We start from the raw sequence: 12,848 nt of genomic DNA, 5'->3' as shown, positions 1-12,848 counted from the left end.
TCCCCACAGGCGAAACCACGCAGCTGGTGACAGAGTTATTTTTCTCCCACACTTAAATGCTTTAGGATATAAAATGCTGTGGTGGCAGTAACATCAAGTTAGCCGGCAAAGCTCACAGTGAAAAATGTCAAATTAACTTCTTGACACGTCTAAAGGTTTGCACATTTACAAGTACAGAGGCAGAAGAAATGCCTTGAGATTCCATATTTTTGGCAGTTCTTTCTTTTAGGCTGTCACAGCTAAAGGGGGCACAGCATGACATTATGTATATGTGCGTCTAGTTATGTTTAAAAACTTTAAGACATGTATAATTTCTGCACTTCTCTGGATTTTTCTGGATTAAGTCTGTAGTCCCAAACTTTTTCTGACATGTCAGGATCAAAGATGAGTTTCAGTGTAATCCTCTGTCGCTTTAACGTCTTTTTTTCTTCTTAATTCAACTTAATTTCACTGTGTATTTTTACCTGTCGCCATCTGCACCCCACCTGCAGTGGCTCTGTCCCCCGACAGCAGGCCCCGCCCCACAGTTTGAGAAATCAAGTGTGCTGCTCCACAGTGGGATGCTATAAAAACAAAGATTGCACCAACAAACGTACAGAACTGGGTGGATCAGGTTAGGATGTTAGAAGACATTAGAAGGCCCGTAGTGCTACACAGACCATCCTCAACATCAACAATGGTATACAAGAAACTTTTATGGGCTGCTTTAGCTTCATCACCTGATTGTTAGGACCGACCTATGATAGGATAAACATAGTGCAAGGATGCATTTACTTGACTTGTCGCAGGTGCCTGTGATTGCCTTCATATTTGCTTTGCTTATTATGCACAGCAGCCATTTCAGCCATAAGGAGAGCTCCGTTATTCATGTTGGAATACAGATGATTGTAAACTCTGGACATTATTCATTGTATTGTCTTTTTAACGTGTAGTTAGACGTGTTTTTCTCCTTTTTCTTCGTCGTTTTATTGTTTGTGCGTTTTGTGTCCACACAGAGCACGCTCATGCTTTCTTCTCTGTTGTTTAGATTCAGGGGCTCGAGTGGATGGTGTCCTTGTACAACAACAATCTCAACGGCATCTTGGCTGATGAAATGGGGCTCGGCAAAACCATCCAAACCATCGCCCTTATCACCTACCTGATGGAGCACAAGAGGCTCAATGGTCCCTATCTCATCATCGTTCCTCTCTCGTTAGTACTTCTCTTCCAGTATCAATCGTGGCTCTTATCTCGCAATGTCATGACACCCTAAAATCTAACATTATTAGAGTCACCTTTGAAAAGAACTTCAAATGATAATCACTCGTGTGAAGGCTTTCTTTTTGTTCGTGTATTAGCAGCACTACACATAAACTACCCTGATCCTTATGAGTGCTCCCTCACACCTTATAGCTATTTCCATTGGTGCCAAGGAAGCTGTTTAAAAGGCATAGGCTATATTTCATCATCCTCAGCCTTGGTACATGGACTCAGCATCCATTTGAAAAAGCACAAACAGCTTTTCAGCATGGCTGGACCTGGAATTAAGTGGCTCTGTAATAAGAAAAAAATGTGTATTTTTATATCTTTCTAATAGATTTGTGCTCTCCAAATGCCCCTGTAGTCTCACAATGACATGAGCAGTACACGGGCTGTAATGGAAAGCAGGAGAGTTGGTGTTTGCTCAAATGAAACGTGTCAGGTGTTCACATCCATCTCACTGTGATAAGTCCAAATTTATGCTTCGTAATTATTCTAACAATATGAAGTACAGTGCATACTAAACAGGGTAGGAGAATACTACTGGCAGATATTTTTCACTTTGCAGTGTGGAAAGGAAATGAGTCCAGCTGCTCACAGCTGCATTAAAAATGCATTGTGCATGAAGGTGCTTATTGTTATTGAAGTTAAAGCGGTGTTCCTAGGCCACTTCCTGTTAGTATGAGGTGGATGAGGCACGGACAGACACTCAGGCTTCAAAGGTCTCGCTTCTCTTGTGTTTTTTTGACACAATGTGCTGAATTGTGGATCTGCTGGTTTGCTTTGCCTGTGATAATTGAGGCAGGGTGCAGAGAAAAGTTCAGCCAATCAAATTGCATTTATTCAGAGAAGTCAGTGCAGCTGCTTGGCGCTCAGATCGTGTTATTGAAATAGCCTGAGAGAGTACGCTAGTGACGGGTGCAGCTTGTCATTCAACATTTACACTGGAGGAGAAATGAATCATTGCTCTGAGTAATCAGAACATCTTATGTAGCCAAAGTGTGTCATGTGCAGCTAAGTTCATGCTAACTGCTAATGGAAGCTTGCCCTGTGAGAGAGATACCACCTGACCCCTGAGATAGATATGACATTACTGCTCTAGTGACTGCAGCAGAACAGCAGTACAGAGGCATTACATCATCAGTCATTATGTGACCGTGCACGCCCCTCAAACCACACGGTGTTCTGGTTATGGCTTTCTTTTCTTTTCTTTACTGTGCTTTCACAGTACTTTTTGGGTTTAGCACAGTCTTCGGTCCAATCAATCAGCTCTCCTGCTGCCTCCTCTCTCTTGTCACCAGCTCCCGGCGTCACTAAAAAGGGAGAGACCTGATTACGCCTGCTGCACCACCGCTCCCCTGCAGCGGAGCCAAAGACCTCACCTCTGCCACAGCTTAGTTTTTTAAACTACTAAAACAGCACAGGAGGATAATTAGCATGTCTGAGTGTGTTTTTGGCATAAAGATGCTGAATTTTAGTACAAGGCTGTGTGTGTATCTCATTATAGGGTCAAAAGAGCCAAATTATTTGATGGCAGTTTTATAGATGAGTAGAGAGGCTTGTATTTATTTCATGTGTGGGACTGCTCACAGTCCTCACGAACACTTTATAACTGTGCGACATTAAGGCTAAAAACAACCCATAATGCATTATTGTCCATTACAAAATAATATCTGATAATGTGAATAACTGATGACTTTACAGGGTGTGGTCGAAATAAATCTTTAAAACTGTTTTCAGAGTATGGGGATATGTCCAATTACTGATACAGCTTCATGAAGTGTGTGATTCCCCTCATTGTTTTTCACTTACAAACAGCAGGAAACCAGCGTGCTGTTGTTCAGGGCTGAAAATTTAAAGTGGTTGAAGGCTAAAGGCTGATGAAAGTGTGCTCAGTGCTCGCAGGCATAGTGCAGAAATTCAGTTCAGGAAAACACTCGACTTTTTAATTGTTATTCCTTTTAATGTTGATTTCTAACTGCAGGTGTTTGAAGATTAGAGTGAACAATGGTTGTGTTTTTAGAAGCAAGCCTATTTTTTAATGATTAATGAGCAGAGCACTTTTTTTTTTTTTTGAAGTGATGGAAGCTGAGCGGACGCTTAAATTGCTGCTCAAGGCCACTGTGTGTAATGTGCTCTTGAATATGCAGTGTGCAGGTATGGAGTAAAGCCTAAAACTGTCTGTTTTTTAGCACACAGCAGTATGTCCCAGTATGCCACTGAACATAAGAGCTCGTCTAGTCTCTTATTATGAAACAAAATGCTTTTGGGCTGGTGCATTTTCATGGTTTCTTTGGTTGTTTTTGTAAATGAAGTGTTGATGAGTCTGTACTCTTAGAAGACTCTGCCTTTACTGCTAAAAACATTCTGACCACATTTAAATGCTGTTTTCAGGACCTTGTCTAACTGGGTCTATGAGCTTGACAAATGGGCACCGTCTGTGGTTAAAATTGCTTACAAGGTGAGACAGATCCTTTTTTTTGCATCTCTTTTTTTCTCTTTCGCATCACAGATGTCCAGATTTTCTGCTTTTTACGACAGAACGTTGACTCTCCTTTGTCTCCACATGTTAGGGCACTCCTGCTTTGCGTCGTGGGCTTGTGCCGCAGCTCCGCAGCGGGAAGTTCAACGTCTTGCTGACCACCTATGAATACATCATCAAAGACAAGCATATACTGGCTAAGGTGAAAAGGATCAAACCTCTTTCTTCTATCTATAATGTGCTTCCTAACTTGAACCCTGTTGCAACGTCTCCGTCTTCACAAATATCCACAAAATGAGCAAAAGGAAATTATGGTGAGCTTCCATCCACCGCTGCTGCCGAAGCTCAAATCACCAAAACATCTGGAAAGAACAGAACTGTGATTGTTGTTTGTTTCATGCAGTAATTTGAGAGATGTTAAGTGTCCTCGCTTTGCTTTTCGGCTCTTCAGTTGAATAAATCATGCATCATGCATTATTCACTGACGCTCGCTTTTGCACTTTGTACATTTTGTTGTTATTAATGCACAAACTTTTCATCTTCAGCTAAAATTCGGATTTTTGTTTTTCTCACTCGGGCTTTTTAAAGGTTAAATATGTGCATCTGGCAGTAATTGTATTTTATTAACATAAAAGTTTTGCAATAACACCAAGTTTTATTACTTGTGATGAACAAACCTGATTCCAAACAAGTTGGGACGCTGTGTGAAATGTAACTAGAACACATTGGTTTTCAGATCTTACAAAACTATATTTTATTCACAACAAAACACAGAAAACACATCAAATGTTTAAACTGAGTGAAATAATTGTTCATTTTGTATCTGATGGCAGCAATATGTCTCAGGCCATGTTTCCCACTGTGCAGCATCGTCTCTCGTTTTAACATCGGTCCACATCATCAAACATCTGGAGCTGAGGGGAGCAGCAGCTGGAGGAGAGCTCCGGCCTTTTGTTGCCCACACCCGGACTGTTTTTCTGATGTGTTGCTACCATAAAAATCAAAATGAGCCAATATTTTACCTAAAATTGTGGATGTGTTCAGTTTAAACACGTAATATGTTTTCTGTTCTGTTGTGAGTAAAATATGAGATCTGCAATCAGTGAATTCTGTTTTTATTGACATTTTACAGCTTTTCTGGAATTGTGCTCATAATACACATTATATGACAGGGGGCACAAAGATTTCATCAGGTCAGATGAGAACATGTGAATACTCATAAACACACTAAATAAAAGGCAGAGTCAGAAGCTTGTATCCAGAATTATTCTGCAGCCTGACGGTGGTCAAAGTGCAAAATCAAAATCCAGCAGTGACGACTGAGATACTTTGTAAACTGAAATATTTGAAATGCTAATTTGCACTTGGGTTCTGTTTTGTGTCTCCTACAGATTCGCTGGAAGTACATGATCGTTGACGAGGGTCACCGCATGAAGAACCACCACTGTAAACTGACACAGGTGCTGAACACGCACTACGTGGCTCCCCGTCGGCTGCTCCTCACCGGGACTCCTCTGCAGAACAAGCTGCCCGAGCTGTGGGCCCTGCTCAACTTCCTGCTGCCCACCATCTTCAAGTGCTGCAGCACCTTCGAGCAGTGGTTTAACGCACCCTTTGCCATGACAGGAGAGAGGGTAGGTGCCAGAACTACCAGTGTTTCAGTGTTAAGCTAACACTGGCTGATGCTAAAGTCTGGGTTTGGCAAATCAAGTTAATAATTAGTTTTAACCTTCGTAGATCAAATAATAATACATAATGCATTTTGTTTTGTCATGTAGTATAAATTTACAAAGGAGATAGCAGAAAGAGACGAATCATTTCTGAAAGCTTTGTGATTAAAGAGACTGAAGATGTTTTACAGTTTGGCTGCTGTCGTGATCTCATTCATGGCAGAAACCATCAGAAGGAACCTCAGGAACATAAATGGTTAATAAGTCCTTCATGTTATTTGGATCAAGGCCACTTAAAACTTTTAAAGTGATGATAAATACAGACATTATCATTCATTATCAGAAAATACCAAAGCTTCTGTGTAAAAACTGAAATCCTTTTAAAAATTGTAGTTACAGCCCTTTCTTCCTGTAATGGGGCTGCGTTTTACTGAACACAGAAATACTTTCTTAAAGCTGTTAAATGGACCTGCTTCCATCTGTTCCCCTCAGCTCACTGCTTTTCTTTCCAGCAATCACATGTTTCATTTCTCCTGGCAAGGAAGCAAAGGGAAGTTATTTAGGTCATTTATATCTAAAATTTAACACGGCTTATTTAAATGCATAAGGGAGACTGTTTTCATACCCACTGCATTAAGACTCTGGAAGTGTTCTGAATGTAATTCTGAGTATCCACAGGGAATTTTATTTCCTGCCCCTGAAAAGTTCAGTGAGTCTCTCAAAAGGATTCAAAAAGTAAAAAATGTCAATAAATAGACAGGTTATTGCACCTGAGAGTTATTCTGGGTGTCGTCACTGGTAGGAGTGACATTTAGAAGCGGTTTCCTCATCGACTGCTTTCGATGCTTCGCAGAAGGCTGAACGAGCGGTAGCCAGCATGGAAGTGGTCTCTGATATTTCTCTGTGCTCTGACATCGAGAGTTTCCAATTTCAACAGTCATGGGACTGCGGTTTGGACAAAGGTCCCGGTTCAATGCTAGGAGAAGACACAGCCCTTTGGGGTCGCGTCATATCAAACATGTGGAGCTGTGGTCACCCCTCGTGGAAAAGGGAGTAGGCAAAACTATCAAATCCCCCGTAGCACTGCCCGCTCCCACCAAGTTCAGCGCTCCATCTTAGATGACATCTGTACAGCTCATCTCATATTACTTTTTTAGATGCATATAATTAAAAGTTATAGATGTTTTCTGAGCTGAAAAATAAGTTTTCTTTTTAATAAAGGGAACCTGTTCTGCTCATTTCCAGCTGTACAAGTGTTGCATGATTTAGGAAAAGACTATTTAAGCGTATTTTTACTGGAAGCTGAGCTTTCTTGCATTAGTAGTAGCTGTTTTAGTTCATAAAAAACAATTTGGTGCCCTGGGTGCAACAGAAGCACCGTGGCCAAACATAACAATTTTTAATTAAAAAGGCACCCTTAAAGAAAAAGTGGATTCAGGCACGCTTCTTATCATCAATTAGTTTTTAAGTGATGTGTAATAATGGCAGCAGAGTGAGTCAGTGGTTGGAAACAGGCTGGACCCTTCTGTCTAGAATTTTTATGTTCTTTGTGTGCCAGCATGGGTTTCTTCCAGGAGCTCTCGTTTATCACGCCATGGAAAACATGCCATGTTAATAACAACCTTAGTTGGCCAAAGAAACACATGCAAAAGAGCTTCTTTCTCTTAAGAGTTTTACTTCTGGGTTAAATGAAGGTTTAGCGTAAAGCAGCATGTTGGCAGGTAGGAATCTGGTCACTCTGCAGAAAACAAACAGCTGCGAGGCATCGTCTCTCACTCTTTCTGACATGTTCAGGTTGACTTAAACGAGGAGGAAACTATCTTGATCATCCGGCGTCTGCACAAAGTGCTCCGCCCGTTTCTCCTGCGCCGGCTGAAGAAAGAGGTGGAGTCTCAGCTGCCAGAGAAGGTGAGGTTAACACGACTGAACGTTGATGTAGGACGCTGCAGAGTTCTCAGTGCACCAAACCTGCAATGCTGTTTGTATGTAATGCACGTGTTAGTCGCTCCTAATGAGCTGATTTCAAGGTTACATGCAGCTGTTTCTACACTTTGAGGAACGGGATAGTCTTTGCTGACCTTGGATGAAACATTCCTGCTTTACAAAGTAATTGAAGCTGCAGGTTTGTAAGTACTGCATCGAGCACCTGGCCACACTGTGCCAGAGGTGTTTCAGAAAGTAATAGAAGAAAAGGAGATAAAGTAGTCTGTGTGATAACACATTGTTATCAACTTATACAGTTGCATTGCTTAACTGTTGTGACACAGAGCCAGACACCTTAACTGATGACAGGTAATTATCCGTAGCCTTCTTCTGACCATTCATAGTTATTTAAAAGAATGAAAGATTTTGAAGGAGATGACTTTCTAAGCTGAAGTACAACCTTACAGCTTGTTCTTTGTTATTATTCTGTCAGGTTAACATACTGTAACTTTTCTTTATGCCTTTATTTTCATTCTCATTGGTGTATTTTGTCAGTGCTGAGCTGACTGATGGGGATTGTGGATTTGGCTCAAACAGCCTCACTATTGAAAAGACACCACTGTGCCACTGGAGTTTTATTTCATTATTTATGTTGTCGTTCACACAGGTGGAGTACGTCATAAAGTGTGACATGTCTGCCATACAGAAGGTTCTGTACCGCCACATGCAGAAAGGCATCCTCCTCACTGACGGCTCAGAGAAAGACAAGAAGGTAGATATCATCAGCTCCTCGGCGGCTTCGCTGTGCCGCTCTGTTCTGTCCGTCTGTGTCGTGCTGACAGACAAAGCCTTTGGGAAGAGTCTGCAGTGATTTGCCTGCTGTTTGACATCAGAAGGACCTTGAACTTTCTTTGAGTGCACTTTTGCTATGTTTGCTTAATTTAATTGGATATTATAAATTTAATTTGACTCCTGAAGCTACATTTTAATTTCCAGCTTTAGTTTAATTTCTTTTAACCAAAGCGCTCACAGGAATGTTCTGCTCATGATCTGCGTTCAAAACAAACTAGTCAGTGTTACCTACGTCCAAGACATTGTAATGAGGTGTAGTGTTTTTCAATGTGCTGTCCATGGATACATCACGATTGTGCTTATCAATATGATCATGTGAAAGGGGGGAAGAGCCCCTCTGAGAATCGCCGCCTTATCGTGGTGGAGGGGTCTCACATGGCAAGTTGGTCCTGGGTGGGAGACCAGACAAAGGGCGATTAAGAAGACCAATCAAGGGAACAGTTCGCCCTGCCTGGGATGGGGTTCCCGGGGCCCCACCCTGGAGCCAGGCCCGGGGAGGGTGCCCGAGGGTGAGCGTCTGGTGGCTGGGCCTTAGTCCATGGGGCCCGGCCGGGCACAGCCCGAAAAGGGACGTGGGTCCATTCTCCTGATGGCCCACCACCCGCAGGAGGTGTGTTAGTGGTCGGGTGCAACTGGGACATGAAATGCCTGAATCTGAATCTCCTTTTGACTTTATTGAGCTTCATGACAGGTTTTCATCTTCTTGCTTTTATTAACTGAAAAAGCTCTAACAGCCCAGTGCACGCTGACTGTCCCCACTTATTTTAGAAGCTGAGGAAATACTTCCTTCATGAGTTGTTAAAGATCAAACACAGAGCTCTGAAAGAGTCGGCACCACTCTGTTCCTCAGGAGGCTGCAAACACGGCTCCCAATCAATCAGAATGTGGTTCCTTAAACAAATGTTGGATCGGTCAAAACTTAGTTCACACCTTGTTTTCACTTCCCACAAGTTATTAAAAAATAGTTAATAATTAAAATAAGGTGTTATAGGTCATTAGTCGCATCAGCTTCTCCGGACTGTTTGGATCTTTTTTACTTATTTTATCTCTCTAATACATTTCTCCAGGGCAAAGGTGGAGCAAAGACCTTAATGAACACCATCATGCAGCTGAAGAAGATCTGCAACCATCCGTACATGTTCCAGCACATTGAAGTGAGTGTGGCATTGTTTGCTAGAATATTTTATGTTGATTTCAAACTGTTGCACATTTACTAAATTGTGATATTTAGTTTTCAGCTCAGGGGGAGGGGCAGATCATTTATTCCATCTGTGTCCCCCTGGTTTTTACCGCTGTTCCAAATGAGCTGTTTCACGGTGGCTTAAATGCATTTTAGTGTCTTTAAGCAAAAAGATCCACTGAGTTTAGGACTCACCATACCTCAAACACCAACATTAAACACCTGGTCCTTTTACATTTGCTACAAGTTGGTTGTTTCCAAAGTTCCCAAGTGTTACAAATTCATGCTGACCTGTTGGCTTGTGATGACAGTTAACGGTAACATTAGCCATATTTGTTCCACGCCGTGCTGACACTGAGGAGATTGATGGTGTTGTTGGGACATTGCCTTTAAAAGTAAAAGTAATTCCTCAGATGCCACGAGAGCATTAAGCGTCTTGTCTTTGCTCTCGCAGGGAGTAATAGAACATATGGCTTGCAGTGTTTGCAGAAATGGATCGGGCTGGTAGACTTTGAGGCTGACGCTCATTTGAGCACATCTGTTTGGATGCTGGGGCGGTTCTCAGATGAAACATCACAAGAGGCTGAAAACCTTAATGGCTCGTTCAAACAGACTCTCTGTAACTGATTTAGTCTAGTCTCATGACTTAAGTCCTGATAGAGTCATGTAAATGTGATCAAACAGTAAGGTTTTCATTGATGTTTAGTTCTTGTTACCATCATCATGTAACACGCTCGTTTGTTAATGTTGGTTTGGTTCTTAGATGACACTAAGGTCCCCACACAGAAACAGAACTGATAGATCAGCTGGTTAAAACCTGCCTGTTGTTGCAAATCTTGTGACATGTTTACAAGAAGTCATATATTTGCCTTTTATATGACTTAGTTTAATTGTCTGTGTTGCTTTGACTAGTTGATGTTCTCTATTACAGGAATCCTTTGCTGAGCACTTGGGCTATCCAAACGGCATCATCAGTGGGTAAGTCTTACAATCAAACACCTCGTGTCCTTCACTGTTACACTGTTACTGTTATGAAAACATATAATAATACAGTGGCCAAAAGATCTGTTTGTGCTTTGAAAAACACATTTGATTTAACGCAGTGCTGTAGATGCTCATGCATGGACTGAGTAAATAAGTAAAATAAAGATTTAACAGTGATTTAAGCTCATATTGATGCTCAGACATCATTAAGGACTTAACTGCTATATTTAGTTCTCCAGAGATTCAGAATTTCCTGCCATGAACGTTTGCTTTTAATTTAATCTTTATTAATGATAAAAAATCCACACATGAAAGCAAATGATTAATATTGTTTATGTCAGTTTACATGAGTGCAGTGACAGTGATAGAGCTTGTCAGTTTGTATTTGTGTATAGTCATTTAACACCTAATACAGGATGACGAGGTTTCACATGCGAGAAGCCAACGTGTCAGATAATTGCTACATCTCTGCTGTGCTTGGCACTAATTGGCACCAGATAGCAATTATTCACAGCAGCAGTTCACCTCAAACCCCACGTGTGAGAATGGGTCCACGTTTAGATCACAGAATGCAGCTTTGCTTTGGAACATACCAGAAACAGCCAGCTGTGTTGGCAGGAACGGGCCACGTGAACTCGACGTGAAAGACGGCGCCGATTTCATGGAAGGGATATGCAGCGTGCTGGAACGAGAGGCTTAAGTTGGCGGTGTTACACCTCCGTCTCTAAGGAAGTCAAAGTTTGAAGTGTTAAGCTCGCCGCCTAATGCTGCTCCAGGCACGAGGATTTCTTTGTCAGTTAGAGCACTCGGGAACGTGTGACATCCGGTCTGGTTTTGGTCATGATTAGAAGTCACTGCACACACACACATGCATGCATGCACACACCTTCAGTGTCAGTTTGTAAAATTTATGCAGTTTATTTGGCATTTTTGTTTATTTTGCATAGGGCTGTTCGATATAACGATATATATCGGATGACGATATGAAAACGTCTATCGCTTCATTTTACGCTATCGTTTGTTTCGTGGTGTCGCAAAATAAACTGTTTACGTCAATATTTTTTCATCGTTTTGATGGTCACTGTAGATTTTCTTAAAGTTCTCTCTTTCTCTTATATTTAAAATAACCACACTAGACAGACAAGCGACTGTTTTTATGCGTAGGTGTAACCAGTGATGTATCTCGACATACCTGAATAGGGGGTGTCCAGTGGAGTATCACCTTATTTGCTACATAAACTGGGAAAGTTCACTTTAGGCGAGGTGTTAAAGTTTTGCTCCACTTCATGTCACACAAACGGTATCTTGACCTAAAAATAGTTCACGATAAACAGAAAAGTCTTTTAGTTTAAAAAAAAAAGTATGTATTCAAGGCAAAGAAAATAATAAAACATTATAGAAGCTACTTAATAAAAGATGCATCGTGCACATAAAACATGATGAATAATAAAAACCACTGTAGAAACTCATTTATTGAGAAGTCCTTGTTCATACCTGCTGTAAGCGGCACTGAGCTTTTAAAAATCGAACAGATTCTCTGTTTTTCAGAGAGAATTAACATCAGCGCCTGTGTGTTTGGGTTTAACTGATGTTTTTCATTGAAGTGTCAGGCCACAGGCCGGCGTTTGTCTTAATGGAGCTCCTGTGTTCAGTGACATGCTCATTAACAGAGCAGGATGTTTCAGTCACGTACAGCAGGGAAAATAAGGATTGAACATGTCACCAATTTCCTGAGTAAATATATTTCTAAAGGTGCTGTTGAACCCATCCAATCCACACATGCAAAGAAATCAAACCATGGACAGGGACAGAGTTTTTAATAACACAGTCTTGGTAATATATTGAAAAAAATCCAGCTGTGTATTCTCATATTACCCAATGGAGCTGCTTAATAAACAAATCACGCTGAAGAAACAGAAAAATTAAAATAGCTTCAAGTTCCAGGAGACAGAGGACAGATTAAAAGTGACATTATTGCTCAGCTCAGATATAGTGTTGATGTTTCATAATGTTCTTCCAAGATTTAGTGAACAGGTTTTCACAGAGATGACGTAAAAGCCCAGAGCTGCCTCAGCTGTTGTTCAAACTCTGAGTCAGGCTTTCATTGGCCAATTTTAAACCATTAACTGCTGCCACACTAGATGCCACGCAGGCTTTGAAAGTCTATTAATAAAAGTTTATGATCCATTCTTTGTTTTTACTATCTGCACTCAGGCCTGATCTGTATAGAGCATCTGGGAAGTTTGAGCTCCTAGATCGCATCCTACCGAAGCTCCAGGCCACCAACCACAGAGTGCTGCTGTTCTGCCAGATGACCTCTCTCATGACCATCATGGAGGACTATTTCGGATACCGCAACTTTCAGTACTTGCGTCTTGATGGTAAGCTCTCACACACATCTGTTTGAGGTGTCCCGAGCTGAGCCTGTGAATCAGGACAAAGGCAGAATCAGCATATTTTAAAGTCCTGAAAGAAGCTGAATGGAAACAAAATCTGATCCTATCTTTGAGTTTTGTCC

The 12,848-nt window shown here is 41.4% G+C and overlaps 1 protein-coding gene across 1 annotated transcript in view; it reads left to right on the top strand.

The window, feature by feature from the left end:
• Nucleotides 1–12,848, top strand: part of smarca2 (SWI/SNF related BAF chromatin remodeling complex subunit ATPase 2) — a 63,537-nt gene that overhangs the window by 20,951 nt on the left and 29,738 nt on the right. Inside the window, exons 16-24 of the mRNA XM_003444549.5 lie at nt 1,028–1,191; nt 3,634–3,700; nt 3,813–3,923; nt 5,113–5,355; nt 7,186–7,299; nt 7,982–8,086; nt 9,234–9,320; nt 10,278–10,324; nt 12,545–12,711. Of these exons, the coding sequence (XP_003444597.1) occupies nt 1,028–1,191; nt 3,634–3,700; nt 3,813–3,923; nt 5,113–5,355; nt 7,186–7,299; nt 7,982–8,086; nt 9,234–9,320; nt 10,278–10,324; nt 12,545–12,711 (1,105 nt within the window). The remainder of the gene's footprint in view (nt 1–1,027; nt 1,192–3,633; nt 3,701–3,812; nt 3,924–5,112; nt 5,356–7,185; nt 7,300–7,981; nt 8,087–9,233; nt 9,321–10,277; nt 10,325–12,544; nt 12,712–12,848) is intronic.

Source organism: Oreochromis niloticus, linkage group LG12, assembly GCF_001858045.2.
Source record: "Oreochromis niloticus isolate F11D_XX linkage group LG12, O_niloticus_UMD_NMBU, whole genome shotgun sequence".
NCBI classification, from domain to species: Eukaryota; Metazoa; Chordata; class Actinopteri; order Cichliformes; family Cichlidae; genus Oreochromis; species Oreochromis niloticus.
The sequence above is the reverse complement of the archived record's forward strand: the minus strand, read 5'-3'. Positions and strand labels throughout refer to the sequence as shown.